This window comes from Bufo bufo, chromosome 7 (assembly GCF_905171765.1).
Source record: "Bufo bufo chromosome 7, aBufBuf1.1, whole genome shotgun sequence".
Taxonomy (NCBI): domain Eukaryota; kingdom Metazoa; phylum Chordata; class Amphibia; order Anura; family Bufonidae; genus Bufo; species Bufo bufo.
Window position 1 is genome coordinate 185956687 of NC_053395.1, and position 18878 is coordinate 185975564.

The 18878-nt window shown below is 45.3% G+C and overlaps 1 protein-coding gene across 4 annotated transcripts in view; it reads left to right on the forward strand.

The window, feature by feature from the left end:
- The window catches only part of LOC121008636 (neurabin-1-like), an 84391-nt gene that overhangs the window by 23712 nt on the left and 41801 nt on the right, over positions 1–18878 (forward strand). For all 4 annotated transcript variants that reach the window (XM_040441301.1, XM_040441298.1, XM_040441299.1 and 1 more), the window contains exons 3-4: positions 14868–15000; positions 17455–17575. In XM_040441301.1, the coding sequence (XP_040297235.1) occupies positions 14868–15000; positions 17455–17575 (254 nt within the window). The remainder of the gene's footprint in view (positions 1–14867; positions 15001–17454; positions 17576–18878) is intronic.

The following is an 18878-nucleotide window of genomic DNA, read 5'->3' on the forward strand; positions in this document are numbered from 1 at the left end:
GCCGTCTAATATTGTATACCTTGATCAAAACTAGACTCCATGTAACCCAAATAAATGGCTTATTGACCTTTTTTTTTTTCTCTGATCACCTCCAAGGGGAATTCATAAAACAACTATAATCTCGATGGCAGCTACCACAATACGTATTTCTTTCTCTTGGAAATTCACAGAACCCTTCATTCCATACTGGATTACTACATGTGATCAGTTTTATAGGATGAAAGAACATGCTGACCAAGGATAGGCAATAACTATTAGATTGCTGGGGGTCCTAACGTTGGGACCCCAACTGATCAAAAGACAAGGTACCCAGTACCCTTCTGTGCCCAAAAAGAGCGAAACAGCAGGTTTGCTTTAGAAATAAAACCCGCTCTGGGTATGAGGACTACAACTTTAATTCTGGGCTTTGGTACGTGAGACCTAATGACTGGATGAGCCACGTACTGCAGTGCATGTCAGCGTGATCAGAAAATAGTGTTTGCTCCGCTCTCCAGCACACATCACAGCGACGCTTGCAGTTGGGCTGTAGATTTGTCCTATTTGATCTCCCGTCGGCTCTTTGGGGATCATCTTTCTGAGAGTAAATACCTTGAACTGTTTTACGAGAACGCGCTTTAATGTCCCCTGTGTGGTGGAGGTGCAGGCTCTGCATTGTGTACGTGTAATGGCGCCGTAAACGCTTTATTAGCTTGTTTCTGCTATTCATGTCGATCACTTTATAGCTGCAGATTATCTGGGATTTCTGTCGCTTTCTTAATCTGAAATATGTTATTGCTGGTTTATGAAGTCCCATCCAAGTCCGTACAATCCCGTGCCCATCGCAGTAGGCTTTGGGGCGATTGCTGAGAACATGAAGAACCATGGGCTGATGGTTGGGAATGAAAACCGATCGTTCCCCATCACTCTCCCTTGTAAACATTCAGTTAGTCTCTCGAGCATCCGTACGTTTTATTAAGGGATCGCATCTTTCTTAAAAAATTGTCTTTGGCAGCCCATTGCTCTGCTGCGTTAGGCTGCTTTCACATCTGTGTTTTTGCTGGATCTGCCATGGATCAGCAAAAAACGCTTCAGTTACTGATAATACAACCATCTGCATCTGTTATGAACGGATCCGGTTGTATTATCTGTAACATAGCTAAGACGGATCCGTCATGAACACCATTGAAAGTCAATGGGGGACCGATACGTTTTCAATTGTTTCTGAGAAAACAGATCCAGCACCATTGACTTGCATTGTGTGTCGTGTCGGATCCGTTTTGCTCTGCATCTTCAATACCATGCATCCATTAACAACGCAGAGTGACTATACAGTGCAGTCTTGGATAAAGAAGAGGCTGCAGCTGCCTAATTGTCACTGCGGTACACTAACGCCCATGACCACGCCGTGGTGCAAAAAAACACCCCAGCCAGATAATGTCCTACATGGTGGCATTTCAAGAAAGTTACCTTCGTGACCCTTGTTGTGTTTGGCAGCACCCTTACTGCTCTGTGCCAGGGTCTACTTTTAGGACCAAGGATGAGATTGCATCCTACGCAATAAGCAAGCTTTGGGAGGCTTCCGAGTTTAGCCGGACTGGATGGAGTTGAAGGGGTGAATAAAATATAAGTTTCAGCAGAGAAGTCTGTGTAGTCTGGACCCCCCCCCCCCCCCCCCAATACTCACACTATAATAATGGTATAGCTATGTAGTCTGGATCCCCCCCCCACTATAATAGAGGTAGGGCTTGTGTAGTCTGGACCCCCCCCCCCCACCATAATATAATACAGGTATGGCTGTGTAGTCAGGACCCCTCCTCCACCATAATACAGGTATGGCTGTGCAGTCTGGACCCCCCCCCCCCCCCTATAATAGAGGTATGGCTGTGCAGTCTGGACCCCCCCCCCCCCCCCCTCCTATAATAGAGGTATGGCTGTGCAGTCTGGACCCCCCCCCCCCCTCCTATAATAGAGGTATGGCTGTGCAGTCTGGACCCCTCCCCCCCTCCTATAATAGAGGTATGGCTGTGCAGTCTGGACCCCCCCCCCCCTCCTATAATAGAGGTATGGCTGTGCAGTCTGGACCCCCCCCCCCCTCCTATAATAGAGGTATGGCTGTGCAGTCTGGACCCCCCCCCCCCTTCTATAATAGAGGTATGGCTGTGCAGTCTGACCCCTCCCCCCCTCCTATAATAGAGGTATGGCTGTGCAGTCTGACCCCTCCCCCCCTCCTATAATAGAGGTATGGCTGTGCAGTCTGGACCCCCCCCCCTCCTATAATAGAGGTATGGCTGTGCAGTCTGACCCCTCCCCCCCTCCTATAATAGAGGTATGGCTGTGCAGTCTGACCCCTCCCCCTTTACCATAAGTTTAATGGTCCATTTACACAGCTCATGCACACATCTGTATCTTTTTTGTGGTCCTCAAATCGCCGGTCTGCAAAACATGGATACTGACCTAGTTTATGCCACCATTTGCAGCAAGCTATTTTTTTTTTTTTTAATGCTGCTTATAAAGATGCAGTCAGCCGACAGACAAGCATTTACCGTTTGCTGGCTGATCAGCAGCAGGGGACAGCAAATGTTCATCCCCGGAAATCTGCCTATGTAAAGGGGCACCATACGGCAGCGCCTCATAATAACCGCAGTCGGGCTCTGCAGCGCCCCCCATCTCAGAAGTCTTGCTGCCTCTATCTACTCTTTATCACATTCTAAGGCAGGGATGGCCAACCTGAGGCTCTCCAGCTGTTGCAAAATTACAACTCCCAGCATGCCCAGGCTACCTACAGCAGGGCATAGTGGGAGTTGTAGTTTTACAACAGCTGGAGAGCCTCAGGTTGGCCATGCCTGTTCTAAGGGCTCGTTATAGGATAAGGACAAATGTACATACTGCCAGAGCGATAAAAAAAAAATACCCTTGCAGAATTTCTGCCTCGTTCCCCCTGTGTACTACAAAGTGGGGCTGAATCTTTTAAATTCCGACTGCATGAGTGAATGGGCCCATTCTTCTCACCCCGCTCTCCGGTAGATCTGCGCTTCTGTATTGGATAACACATGACAGCGAGCCTATTGTCTGCTGCTGTTTACATGCTATGTGCAGCAGGACGGCAGCCAAAGTCATGTGCGCCAGGTCGTACGCTACTTGGGCTACTTTCACACTAGCATTTCTATTTTCTGGTATTGAGATCCGTCATAGGGGCTCAATACCGGAGAAAAACGTTTCCGTTTTGTCACCCATTCATTGTCAATGGGGACAAAACTGAACTGAACAGAACGGAGTGCTCCAAAATGCATTGCGTTCCGTTTAGTTGTGTTCTTATACCGAGAGCAAACCGCTCTCCGTTCCGTTTAGTTTGCTTTCCGTCCTGGGGTGCGGATCAAGACTGACCCGGCATGACCCCCAATGCAAGTCCATGGGGACGGATCCGTTTTCTCTGACACAATTTGCCACAGTAGAAAACTGATCCGTCCCCCATTGACTCTCAATGGAGTTCATGACGGATCCGTCTTGGCTATGTTACAGATAATACAACCGGATCCTTTCATAACTGATGAAACTTGTACTGGGGGGGGGGCGCGTGTATCTCAGATATATCTGGCTCCTGCTTCACAGATTTCGGCCTAGTGACACATTCCCTTTAAGATGGCACTTAACTTAAAGCTATATAAAAGTATGAAAAAAGGAGCTGCTGGGGAGAAGTTGTGGTGGCCTGGCTTATTATAGGGGGCGGGGGGGGGCTGACCGGTGGGACCCCTGCTCATAAAAGGGTGTCTGCCACTCCATGGACCCCATTCTAGTAATTATCGGGGGTCACAGCGGTCGGACACTCACTAGTCAGACATTTTTTCCGTGCTGTGGATAGGGAATAAGTTGTCACGGGACCCCGTTAATATTTTCTGGTAGGTAGTAAATCATAAAGGGTTATTTTATATCCCCCTTATATCTGTAACAATCTGTATAAAAAAAAAACTTTTTGAGATTGTGTATGTATAAATAAATAAAAAATTAAAGAGTAAGAACAAAGACAAAATGTATATATAATTATTATTTTTTTAAAAATAAAGCTTCGACCTAATAAAGCACAGCTTGCCCTGCAATACACAAGGGCGTGTTCAGCTCTTGATCTGAACTTTCTGTTCTTTTGATGTGTTGGAAGAACATGAAAATGGGGGAGGGGAGGGAGGACTTTTTTTTTTTTTTTTTTATCCCATTTATTTGAAATGGACATCAATTTATGTCAGTTCTGTCAGACATCAGTTATTTTTGACTGAAGCAAAAGTCCTGCCTGCTGTACATTTTCTCCCATCAAAAATAGCTGAAACCAGATGGAACTCGTGCTCAAAATGTTTTTTTTTTTTTTTTTTTTTTTTTTTTTTTAGCTTTAATTTGTTTTACAGCTCAAGAGAATGGAAAGCTCAATGTGAACACGATCGTTGTTTGAGTCCGCATCTGAGACACATTTTTTGCAGCTCGGGTGTGGACCCATTCACTTCAACAGGCGCCGCAAAAGATGCGGACAGCCCTCCGTGTGTTGTCCGCATCCGTTGCTCCGTTCCGTGGGGCCACACAAAAAAAAATAATTTTACGTTTCCTATTCTTTTCCATTTTGCAGACAAGTCTCGGCCATTCTATTATTGATGACTCGTTCCGTTCCGCAAATTGCGGAACACACTCGGGCGGCATCTGTGTTTTGTGGATCTGCAAGTTCGCGGACCACGAAGCACTGCGCGGTTGTGTGCATGAGCCCTAACAGAAATATCATGACTGTCAGTGCTCTGGAGGACAAAAAAACTATTGTCATCAGTTCACTAAATTTAAAACCTAAAAAAATAATAATGTATAAAAAAAAAAAAATTTTGAACGAAGAAAGTATATAAACTTGAAATAAAATTTTACTTCCATGAAACTTGTACTGCTCACAGTAAAAATAATAAAACCCCATAAAGATTTGTCAGACCGCTACTTTTTCCAGCTGCATAGCGCAGTGCAGTGACCCGCACTAGGTCGGTGTACCTCCAGGCGTCTAGTTGTCATGCGATCGGTAAATGTTTCTAACATAACACGTGAATCCTGTATAGCAGTCCTCCCGGCGGCCGGAGCGGGCTGGTCCTGACGTCACATGTGGAATTTCTACATGGACTTACTTTGTATTCCTCCCTTGTGTACTGTTCCCAGCACAGTCGCTGTAAAGGCTTCAGCGGACATCTGCACTTTTTTTTCCCCTTTAACAATAGGGTCTCGTTTCTATGCTCGTTAAATCACGTTGGCTCAAGGAGAGCATGTCATTTGGGATTTTCTTGGCTTCCCTTTAGTAAGAGGCTTTTGGTAAAGAAAGAGGCATTGTGTGCCATAGCTGAGGTATTCCTTAGCAACCGCTCACATTCTTCCTGCAGGACGCTGGCAGCGTGGAGTTTACATTGCGATGGCGTTACGTGTCGTTCCACAGAAAGTGCCTGTGTCCTGCGCTGTGAAATATCCCGAGGTTCTGGTTACTTGTGCATGGTGCAGAGCTCAGAAAGGTGCATGTGTTTTGCATTTCTATTCTTTATTTGTTTGTTTTAATTTTTAATTTATTATTATTATAATAATAATAATAATAATAATATTTTTTGTTGCTTCAATACGTTTGGCGAAATATAGAAGATGGAACGAGGAAACTCATTTGTGACCTCAGTCAGTGTGTGACCTGACATTATGATCAGCTGTTTGAGGCCACGTGATCACGGCACGGATTATCATGCAGAATAATCCACAGCGTAAGGGCTCTTGCAAATGGTCGTAGCCGTTTTTACTGTTGCAAATCGCGGGTCCGAAAAACACGGATACTACCCATGTGCGTTCCACATTTTACTGAACTGAACGTCCTTACCTCTAAAGAACTACCATATCCTTGTACATGATGCGGACAAGAATAGGACATGTTCTGTTTTTTTTTTTTTTTTGTGGTTGCTGTGGAAGGACATACGGATGCGGACAGCACAAAGTGAATGGGTCCGCATCCGGCCTGTACAAAGTGCGGATCGGATGAAGACAAAAACGATGGTCGAGACCTCAGGGTGCACTCGCGCTGTGTAATTTTGTTGCAGAATTTTCCACAGCTGAAAAATCCTTTCCATTCATTTACCGTAATACCGTACCAGCTACGTAGATGAGATTTTCATGTAAACAGTGCGGAACTTTTCCACGCGTAAAATGACCTGCGGTGCAGATTCTGGAATCCGCAGCTTGTCAATTGTTTTGCTGATAGGTGAGATCTAGGGCAAATCTACGACAAAATCTGCTAGTAACACAGGGTGCAGAAACGCAGTGAAATATGCACGGAAATCCACAGCTACACTGCTGTGTGCATGCGGCCTGGTGGGCAACTTGTGTACAGGGCTGTGTATATCTGCACAATGTGCATGTAGTATCTGTGCTGTTTATTAGCCACGTTGTCCCATTAAAGTAAATGTACGGCAAAGTAGTGTATGGAGCAATCACCCGAGCTCTGTGGACCCTTCAGACAGCTGGGCATTTGGGGGTGGAGGGCGTTTGGAGCCCCTCCAATCCTAAAATAGGCCATCAGTTTTAAAGACCTCGAATATGTTTTCTCAGGACCCATAGCTTGTATATCGGTGAACATGGGCAAAAATAGAACCTGCTTCAGTGAAATCACCACGGACCCACTAACTCTGGTAAATGATGGACTTGTGAATGCACACATTATTATCAATGGGTACGCATGCTGTCGGCAGAGAACACGGACAGCACCTGTGAATGAGACCTATATAGGTATGATGTGACGTGGAGGCTTCCTGCAGCCAGTTACGTGCTGGCCGCTACACGAGTGTGAATGAAGAACCCCACTTTTTCACAGTATTTTTCTGGAGTGAAGCCAACACTGCATGCGGCACTTTCAGATGCACTCACACATATATTCGTTGTGTCTTGGCTCCTGGTATACAACTACTAGCCGGACACAACTGATATATGTGAGCCCAGACCAACTGGTATGTCAGATTTTATCTTTCACGAGTAGTTTTTCAGACTACTCTACTCTACTCTTTAAAAATCCTGAAAACTTGATGGCATGGAACTGATCATAGATGTTAACAGAGCCTTAATGGGCTTGACCCCTGGGTCTCTCTCCTGACATGGCTGTCCATGTCAATATAAAGGTGGTTCCATTGACTCTCTGTTGTATCTCATAGAGGGGACCTCCATCTGTCATGTCGATTTGCCCTAAATGATCTTAATGAGACAACCCCTATAATGAAATTCCTTTGACACATGTGATTACTTTTTGCCACCATCTATATTTTTCTAGATAAGGCCTCTGCACACGTTGGCTGTCCTTTTTTCTTTTACAACCGTTCTCACACGTACAGATGTGCACGTCACCGGTATTGGTTTATACCTCGCTGAAGGATGAAGCTTGGTGTAAAGTACAGTAGTTGGGCACACAGTAAGCGGACTGTATCTGGCTCTGTGCTTGGCGTGTCACACCTGAGGAATGTGCTCCTCCTCATATGTCTACATTCCTGCTCTCTAGCTCATGAGGTTGTCCACACCCTTTGACGTTCAGGTGAGGGCTTCCTATATACACGCTTCTGGCCTTTTGCTCTCTGCATCCCATCAACTGTATAATATAAGCTAGAGGCCTTCAACCTGTGGTTCTCTAGCTTCCAGCATGGCCTCACAGCCTCCGACTTGAAATTGTATTTTCTGTGAGAGCATGAGCTTGAAGACCATTGATGATCATGATACACACCAATGACAGCTTTTTGAGTATGAAGCACAGGCTGTTTATTACTTAAGTTCCAATTTCATTGACTCTCAATTTAACGCGGCAGTAAATTGCTTAGCATTAGGTGCCTTCTCCTGGGGCCATTGCTACTTCTTGCTTATAATAGTATTTTGTATGAACCACCTGTAGAAGTGGGGACAGGAAACTGCACATTTGTGATTGAAAAACTGTCCTCTCCGGTATGCAGGATTATGGTGGTCGGCAGAAATGGTTGTTTGACTGGTGGCACTCAAATGTTCATCTGGCTTCAAAGGGTCCTTAAAGGATGATTAATATATAGCTTGGCTTGTAGCCAAAATGTGATCTTTCCCATCTTAATAGCGCCAGTATACTGATTAGTGACATTGGTTGGCTCTAGTGCCGTTTCTCAACAGCTCATCTGTGATTGCTAAAGACCATTGTGAGATGCAACGTCAGGCAGCCCATGTATGAGATGTAGGGCGTGAAAGCGCATTTGCAGTGTGAGTCGCAGTCGCTGGTGGGCTCAGGGTTGGATTTGGCATTCCTGGGGCCACGGACAAAGATATCTGGAGGCTCTGATTTTCACCGCAAAGCCCCACTTTCAGCTTGGCAGTACAGCTGACCACTACTAACGCTGCCCGCCCTGGACCCTGTGCAGTTACAGGGCTAATGCACCCCTCAGTGCAGGGCTGATCGTGGTCTATGGAGGACCCGACAGCTCCTGCATTCCCCGGCCCCCACGGTCACATAGCGCTTCCTGATCTGTATACCCAGTGCTCGGTGAGCGCTGTGTATACAGCGATCTAGAAGGCAGGGGCACCTGGGAACTGTCCCTGCCTTCTCTCTGGGTTGCTCTGCTGTCCCTGACAGCGGACCCCCTGCTCGGCAGCTGCACGATTAGAGTGCAGCTGCCATCTCTGGATGTTTTGGAACGTCCATTTAGAGAGAAACAACCGCACATAGGACGTTTATATCCTATGGGCGGTCAGGAAGTGGTTAAAAAAAAATCAAATCAATTTTTTTTTTTTATATATATTTTATTTATTTTTCTCTTCGGGAGCCCTGTATCGGCACATCTTCTTTACGCTCTTCAGTCTCTGCATGTCGGGCGAAAAACAGATCAGAGAACAAACACCCTGCAGCCATTGCTGGAAGAACACAATCTGGCGGTGGCAGCGTTATGGTCTGGGGAATGTTTTCATGGCATTCTCTGGACCCACTCATCCATGTGGAAGACACTCTGAGCTGTTTTGGGTATGAATCCATCCCTGCAGATCATCCTCGATCGTCGTGTTCGCTCCCTCCAGTATCTGTGGGACGCACTGCAGTCAGCATGGCTCCAGATACCTGTGACAACCTACTAGGACCTTATGGAGTCACACCCAGCTGAACATGGCAGGTACTCTGGATATTAGCTGGTGGTCATAATAATGTGACTCGACTGTGTATTATGGACGCGTCTCCTTTTATTCTAACACTTTGGCATTACTAATATAGCTCAAATATCTTCCCCATTGAAGCGGTAGTGACTCAGGGTCTTGGGCCAGCACTCGGTGCCCTAACCATTCCTTTCATGCCAGTGGTAAGAGACTTCGAGAACCCTTCCTCCCACACCCACCATTTTACAGTAACAGGATCTGAAAAGCAGCTGCATCTGAAACGAGTTTATATGAATATATTTGTATGTGAAGCAGAACGCACACAGCTTGTTATTACCAGGAATGCAGACACATTAAATGGTTGTGATTCTGTGGACCCCGTTGGGATAATCCAGTTGTGTGCACCAGGAACGATCATATTCTAGGAGAAGCTATAGTATGTGGAGTGCAAGCATGCTCTGCTCACATTACATGGGGCTTTCTTTCTGGCAGACTTCATTATGGTATTTTTATTTTTCCATGTTTCCATATTAATGAAAAAGTTCCTAAAATGATTACTTTTTTATTTTTTTTATTCTGTTAGCCCCTAAATACCCAATGTAAACTATTCATGACCTGAGAAGCCAATTACGTACAGTATATCACTCCCAGTTTCTGGATATGCAGTAATATGCAGGGTTACCTAAACCGAGCAACCCTTTCACTAAACTAAAAACTGCATCTACTACGCTAAATTATTATTAATAATAATAATAATTTTTTTTTAATTTTTTTTTACGTATATTGTTGTCTTATACCAGGACACCCTTATGGGTCCTCCATATGTTATGGTATTCCCCCCCCCCCCCCAAGCAATTCATCTAATGAAAAACATGGAATTGCACTTGTATTGCCACCAGGGCCCACTCACACGTCTGGTTTCGATAGTGTTGTTTCTGCCATGGTTGTTCACTCTGAATGCTGTGGATGCGCTTGATTAGCTTAAATGAATGGAGCTACACCACAGGCAGACACCTGTCCCGTTCCAGGGCGACGCTTCTTCTCATCATGGGATGCAGACACCACGCAGCTGCTGGTGGAATTTTTGTTGCAGTTTCAGTATGAACGGGAGCCGAAAGCATTATAAAATTGGGAAAGAATGATGACGTACTCGCCCTTTTAAAAGGTTTGTCTCACTTCAGCAAGTGTCATTTATCATGTAGAGAAAGTTAATACCAGGCACTTCCTAATGTACTGTGATTGTCCATATTGCTGCCTTTGCTGGCTGGATTCATTTTTCCATCACAATATACACTGCTCGTTTCCATGGTTACGGCCACCCTGCAATCCACCAGCGGTGGCCGTGCTTGCACACTACAGGAAAAAAGCACCAGCCTATGTGTGCTCTCACGGTCACAGTCACTAGAGAGGCCAGCACTTTTTCCTATAGTGTGCAAGAACGACCACCGCTGATGGATTGCAGGGTGGTCGTAACCATGGAAACGAGCCGTGTATATTGTGATGGAAAAATGAATCCAGCCAGCAAAGGAAGCAATATGGACAATCACAATACATTAGGTAGTGCCATGTATTAAATTTCTCTTCATGATAAATGCCACTTGCAGAAGTGACACAACCCTTTTTAACTGTCCCTCCATGCTGGTCCTGCTGGTAGGCCAAACCATGTGCATATTAGGTCATGTCAGCCACACCAGAGACTCCTCCAAACTGAAGAGTGACCCATCTGTAGACAGCTGTTTTGAGGTTGGCTGGGCGAGCCAGGAGTCGGCAACCTCCACCACTCCAGCTGTTGTAAAACTACAGCTCCCACCTTGAACGTTTGCTTGGCTGTTCTAAAAACTCTTATATACAGTAAGTGAATGGGACACGTCTGGAGCATCACCATAAAATAATTCTCCATACACCCACTAGGCCCACAGTCTCCATTAAAGAGGACTTTTTTTTTTAATCTAGTTTAACCATTTGGAATTAGATCCATGTTTCCTAAGTAAATAGAGTAGTTGCCCTCAACCCTAAAATGAGGACCTGGTGGTATATGTTCCTTCATTAATAAAAACTTCATCACTGCGTAGTAAATGAACAACCTCCACGTCCAAACCCCATCTGAACAGGTTACCTCTCCTTATGTTGGTGATGGTTCCTTTTAGTTATTGTAAGTAACTATGGTGTTTTCAAATTGGTGGTCAATGAGAATGCGTAGTAATAGTTCCATCTGGGGCTGGTCCTTTATGGACCAGTATTGAGCTTCTGCTCGTGGGTCTAATTTGCGCACTTGGTGAGGGTTGAGCTGCAATACAAAGCGCCAGGTAATGAGTTTTTAAGCTGCGAGGTTTGGACATTTAGTGGAAGAGGCAATATTTGAGTTTAGGCAGTGACTTCTCAAAGCTTCACTTTGCTTAGTCAACTGTTGTCTTGTTTCAGGGCCTTCTGATCCTCCGAAAAACTTTTTCAGACACGTATGGCCAATTTCACACGAGCTTTATTCAGTCTGTGAAATACCCTCTGCGTGTCAGCAGTATTTCATGGACTGAACACTGCTCCTGTGACACAAACTCACAGCATTAAAATTTTTAATACTTTTCTGACCCACCTCGGCTGAACTGCATTATGTCAGTACAATTCAGTACAGCCGAGATTGGATGGGAACACACAGCATTATAAAATAAAATGTCACAGGAGCAGGGTGCAGTCTGGGGAAAAACTGCTGACACGTAGAACGTATTTCACAGACTTGATACAATTGTGTGAAATTGACCTAACTCTAGGGTTGTTCCGCCCCTACAGTATACATGGCATGAAAATGGCAACCTTTTAAAGGAGTTGTGCAAGAATTGTGTGTGTGTGTGTGTGTGTATATGTGTGTGGGTTGGTTGGCACCACTTTACCAGAACTGTGAAGGTAAGATTACTTACCTGCTCCCGATCCGTCTTCTCCCTGTTTACATTTAGGCCGCCTGCAATGTTCCACTGGACTCCTAAATGTAAACATCTGGTTTGACACCGCCACAGCCAATCATTGGCTGTTGCAGAGACCGGCGTCCTTTGTCATTGCAAATGGTCACATGACGCAACTGGATCCTGTCACCGCCATGACCAGTGATTGGCTGCGGCGATGTCAAATCAGATGTTTACATCGAGGGAGCCTTGCAGAGCATCACAGGCCTGGAGGAGAAGGAGCAGGGAGCTGGTGGCAGAAAGCAGGTATGTAAGCTTTCCTTTACAGGTCCGGTACACCACTTTAATCTGTGCCCGGTATGACTTCTGACACTCATGGGTGACCATAGACAAGACCCCTCTAGAGGAGCGGTGGGGAAGGTCGCGGGTACTCCTAGATACACGTACTGTGACCGCCCTATAACCTATGACTCATGCCGAGTACAAAGAGCTGAGGAAATGTTTGTTGTGCAGCGGAGTAAATGATGGCTTACCTTGTGACCAGAGCATGCCCTGCTGTCTGATGGGAGCCCTCATCTATCCGTGTCTGGCAGGTAACTGCAAAGCCCAAAAGGATTTCCGCATTCCGTGTTACTCCATTGTAAAAACAAACATTCGTCTCTGCCTGGTTCTATTTGTCAGGCGAGATCGTTCTTGTGCTTGCTGTATCGCTGCATCATCACCTTTACATATTTGAGTTGTTTTGACTTGTTTGATATTGCAGTTATGTCAAAACTTCCTTGTCCTCTTTTTAAAGGGGTTCATCATCAACGTGCTTTTAAAGTAATCATCTATGAAGGTAGCTGACATTCTGTAGTGTATTTTTTACCTTTATTGCTCCTATCTTCCATGTTGACCATGTCCATGCAGTTTTTTATTTCCTGTGATGTTACGTCCATGGGCATGTCGGTGATTCGGGAGTGTCTAGATGTGTGGGAGGAGCTATAAACTAACTGGGTGTTAGGGGTGGGGCTGGAGGTGTGACAGAGAAAGGAGAAGTGCATCATGGGTTTGGTTGGATACAGCAACAGGAAGTGCTACATACAGGATGGAAGCCAACCAGAGGGATTGGTTTACATGGTGAAAAATGGGTGAGGAGAGGCCAAATTGATAAAGTTGAGAAGCATGGAGATGATGTACATAAGGTAATCAACTACATGACCATATGTGTAAAAAAAAAAATCATAGGAATCCTGGAGAACCCCTTACATTCTGCGAATGAGTTGGGACCCAACTGTAGAACGTGAATTTGCCCTCCATTTAAAAGCATCTAAATTTGTTTTACTTCTCCATTATATAAAATGATTTATGTAGCACCTGGAAGACAAGTGGTGAAAATGACTCTAGGCGTGCTGTAATGAATGACCCGTAGCTCCGGACACCTCTGGGCTTTGAAATTAAAAACCAAATCCTTTTAAACTCCACAGTTCATGCTTGATTGTTGTTTGGCAAAGCTAGGGTCCCTTTTTCCTGCTTTGCGCTGCCATAGGTTCAGTGTGGATCCCAAGATCATACTTACCATAAAGTCAGGTACTGGTTCTGTTATGGACGCCCAGATATAAGCCTTCTTACGGGTAAAGGGATTGTCCCACTTCTGCAAATGGCATGTATCATGTAGACAGAGTTTAAAGGGGTTGTCCGGGTTCAGAGCTGAACCCGGACATACCCACATTTTCACCTAGGTAGCCCATGCTCCGTTGCTCTCCTTTGCCCTGCACTGGATTGCGCAGGGCAAAGGCATTTTCAGGAGATCCAGTGACGTACCGGGCTCTCCATAGGGCTGCCAGGCGGAGGCTTCCGCCTAGCAGTGAGCCCGGTGACGTCGCCGGAACTAATGGGCGGGCTTTAGCACTGCCTTAGCCTCTAAAACGGCTAGGGTAGTGCTAAATCTCACCCATCAGGGCCGGTGATGTCACCGGGAACACTGCTGGGCAGAAGCCTCCACAAAGCAGTGTGTTATAAACAAAAAAAGCCCTTGCCCTGCGCGATACAGCACAAGGCAAGGGAGAGCATCAGAGCGTGAAATGCTCAGATGTGGATATCAGGGGGGCAGAAGAAGATTGGGATATGTCCGGGTTCAGCTCTGAACCCGGACAACCCCTTTAATACAAGGCACTTACTAATGTATGTGTGCTGTCCGCATATTTTGCAGCCCCATTGAGGTGAATGGGTCCATATACGATCCACAAAAATCGCTGATCTGACGTGGACATAAAATACCTTGTGTGAACAACCCCTGAAATTGAGAAATCTATAAAGAAATCTATGTTGCAGTAGCTCAGTCATGTCCCTCTCCTCCTCCTCACTGTCCTGTGTCTATCCTGTGTAAGGCCTCTGACGACAGCAGGAGCCTCCCCCTTTCTCTCTGCGCTTGGAAAAAGGACGATCACGAAGCTCTGCCCCCTTGACCCGTCTCCACCTCCTCCGCCAGAAATGGAACCGGTTTGGCAGATTATCCTCTGTTCTCTGCAGGATTTCTACAAGAATGTTTGTTTGTTTCAGGAACTTTCAGAAAATCCTGCAGACCGACCAACGGTGGTGGTGAAATGATCTCCAGTTTATCTTTCATTTCTAGGCATAGTGTTTCTTTAGTCTTCCTGTGTAGTCATTTTTCTACTTGCACAGACCAGTATCACCAGACTTTATTACCCCAGGTACTGAAAATTTGCATGTAATTTGTATGCTCTCTCTGTGTTTGTGTGCTAAGTACATGTATTTACAAGGTTTGCAGCAAAAAGCATAAGAATTGATCTAACATGAGGCATAATTGTAGCTCAATTACCAATAGTAATTTTACTCCGCCTATGTGTTTTTATATTTTCTTCCATGAAGGTATTCCCTACATTTTCCAACGAAGACTACGACCGGCGTAATGAAGAGGTGGACCCGGTGGCTGCTTCTGCGGAGTATGAGTTGGAAAAAAGAGTGGAAAAGATGGAAGTTTTTCCCGTCGAAATTGAAAAAGGTATTCAATGTTTGTCCATCACCGAGTAGGACCGCCCACGGGACTCCTACGCATAGAAAAAGCAGGGATTTCAATGTATACGTTTTTCAAGTTTTACTGACTCTTTTCCCACAAAATAATATATATCGGTCTGCTCAGCTCCTCCTGCTCGATAACATGATGGCAGTAGAGATTGGAAATCTCTTTAAAGGGGTTGTACACTAATTTCCAGACCTCTCAGACTGGCAGGACCTGTGTTGGTGATCGTACTTACCTGATCCCTGGCGCAGGGTCCTGGCTTGCTCGCGCCCCCGATCCTCCACTGCTGGTTTTCGGTCCCTCCATGTAAATTTCCAGTTTGACCCCGCAACTTTTATTTTTATTTTTTGTGGATTGCACACGGACTCATTCATTTCTAAGGGTCCCTCATCCTTGTGGCCATTTCGAAAATGATAGAGCATCTCCTACTGTCTATTTTGCAGACAAGAATAGCCATTTCTAGTATAAAAATGCAGCGTGCACACGGCTGGTACATGTATTTTTCAGATCCACGCGTTGCAGACCGTAAGATAAATACGGTTGTGTGTATGAGGCCTAAAAGGCCAGTAACTAACTGGTAGTTTCTAATTTGACAGTGTAACCCACCAAGAGGGACTTCGTTTACTTGGTGGTCCACTGCACATTTTAATAGGTTTCTTAACTTTACGCCGTCAGCTGATGTGTTGGTCAGCTACTTTCGTCACTCCAACTGCTGTGAAACTACAACTCCCAGCTTGCAAACATCCTTGGCTGTTCTTCTAAGGGTACTTTCACACTTGCGGCAAAGGATTCCGGCAGGCAGTTCCGTCGCTGGAACTGCCTGTCGGATCCGGAAATCCGGACGCAAACTGATGGCATTTGTCTGACGAATCCAGATGCGGATCCGTCTGACAAATGCATTGAAATACCGGATCCGTCTCTCCGGTGTCATTTGGAAAAAACGGATCCGATATTATATTTTTTTGCATTTTTAAAGGTCTGCGCATGCGCAGACCGGAAAGCCGGATCCATTTTGCCAGAACGCTTAATGCCAGATGCGGCACTAATACACTTCAATGTAAATTTAATGCCGGATCCGGCATTCTGGCAAGAGAGAATACTGCAGCATGCTGCGGTATTTTCTCCGTCAATAAAACGTAAAAGGGACTGAGCTGATGCATCCTGAACGGATTGCTCTCCATTCAGAATGCATTAGGATGAAACTGATCAGTTTTTTTTTTTTTCCAGTATTGAGCTCCTGTGACGGAACTCAATACCGGAAAACAAAAACGCTAGTGTGAAAGTACCCTTACTCCTATAGAAGTGAATGAAGCATTCTGGGAGTTGTAGTTTCTGAACAGCTGGAGGTTGCTGATCCCTGGTCTACTACCTGATCTACGCCTGCAGCTGTCAAGTGACTACAACTCCCAGCATGAATAAAACTGTTATGTTCCCACGATTTGGATGTTGTTCTAGTCAGTGGAGCTCATTGTTTCCAGATAGAATACATATTCATTGGCAATTATGTTTGTACGACGAGAGCCATTATTTCAGTGTTGTCCCACTTTCAGGTTTTGTTCCTAACTGCGTTTCTTTGAATGCTGGCAGACCACCCTTCCTTACTTGTAAAATATTGGTGGGCATTATTAATATGGACTAAAAAAAAAAAAATGCATAAATTGACTTGCACATTAGAAATTTGTGTCATGTTCATTTATGCTGCAGATCTCACTCTTTGCAGTGGATAAAGAGTATAAAATCCACGGCCATTTCAGAAGCAAAAATGTTTTTACCGTGAAATCGCAGCAAAAACTGCAGCAGCAGTTGCTTTGTTTGTGTACTCGTTATACAGGGGAAGTCTAAGGGTACTTTCACACTAACGTTATTCTTTTCCGGCATTGAGTTCCGTCCTAGGGGCTCAATACCGGAAAAGAACTGATGCATTCTGATTGGAGAGCAATCCGTTCAGTCTATAGTTCAGTCTTTTTGACTTTTCAGGACTGAGATAATACCGCGCATGCTGCGGTTTTATCTCCGTCCAAAAATCCGGAACATTTGCCGGATCCGGCATTACGGTCTGCGCATGCTCAGACCGCAAAAAAAATTTACAAAATGAAAAAAATAAATGCCGGATCCGTTTTTCTGCATGACACCGGAGAGACGGATCGGGATTTCAATGCTTTTATCATACGGATCAGGATCCTGATCCGTATGGCAAATGCCATCAGTTTGCATGCGTTTTGACAGATCCGGCAGGCAGTTCCAGCGACGGAACTGTCTGCCGGAATCCTCTGCCGCAAGTGTGAAAGTACCTTTAGAAATTACGTTCAGGGGTTTCTAATATTTTTATCTGTACAATGATGATGGGTCGTATTTGTCATCATGGATTCTTACAGAGTGCACTCTAGGTCTCTGTTTTCTGTTTTTCTTGCTTACATGTATATTTTTTCTGCCCAGGTGACAGTGGCCTCGGAATCAGCATCATCGGCATGGGGGTTGGCGCAGATCAGGGCTTGGAAAAGCTGGGAATATTTGTGAAAACCATTGCAGAGGGAGGAGCTGCTCAGCGGGACGGACGGTAAGTACCGTAATTGGTTTCTGGTTAATATTTCTTCTGGATCTTTAGGCACTATGATACTGTTGGAGCTTCACCTCTGGATAAAGGGAAGATTTGGTGAGCTTAGCAGAAAGTGTGCATACCTGCTTAAAGGGCATCTGTCAGCAAATTTATACCTATGAAACTGGCTGACCTGACCAATCTTCTCTACATTGAGATCATGGGATGGTCTAGGATCCATCTATCTAACCTCTATAGCTTTCCAAGCAAAGAATAAAAGATTCCCTTAAAAAATAAAACCTCCTAGTAGGGTGTTGTCAATGTGCTTCTCAAAGAGCAGAGATATTAATGAATGAATAAAAGCTATACTGAAAATGTTCCCACCAAACTATGGAATCAATCTGCTCAGCTTCTCTTGCTCTATACCATGCTGCATACTGGATAGCATCTTCAACGGGATGGGTTCACTTTAAAGGGCATCTGTCAGCAGTTTTGTCCCTATGACACTGGCTGACCTGCTACATGTGCACTTGGCAGCTGAAGACATCTGTGTTGGTCCCATGTTCATATGTGCCCGAAATGATGTTTTGATATATGCGAATGAGCCTCTAGGAGCAACGGGGGCGTTGCTGTTACTCCTAACAATGATTTGTTGAATTGGGTTTAACTGCAATGGAAGGCCGCATGCACAAGACTGTATGTATTTTGCAGTTTGCAAACCGCAGATTCACGAATATGGATGCAGTCCGTGTGCCGTCTGCATTTTTCTGCGCACCCGTTGACTTCATGCGGACCAGATGTCATCCGTGTGCTGTCCGTATCTGTATGTCCATTCTGCAAAATTCACACCATGGACCCGTTGAAGCCCATGGGTCCACAAAAAAATGCCAATGGCACACTGACCGCATCTGTATTTTGCGGATCCTCTGCTTGTGGACGGCAAAATAGCCTAACTGCTCTTTCACACGAGCGGATGCCATGCGGGTAATCCGCTGCGTGAAAGAATGCCAAGCCGCGCTCCGGACAGCAGAGACATGGACAATTAACATGACTGATAATGCTCTGTGCCTCTCCGTGATCTTTTTACTACAAAATCACAGTGAGGATAAGGTTGTCACCGTGATTTTGTAGTAAAAAGATCACAGAGAGGCACAGAGCATTATTAATAATTTTAATGCTCCGTGCTTCCTCTGTCCGCAGCGGATTACACTCGTGTGAAAGAGCCCTAAGGCTGAGTTGCAGGTACTGTGCTTGGGAAAAAATTGAAGGGGCAATGGCATTCATAGAAGCCCCCTTTGCTCAGGTGGTCAGTGGGGATTCCCAG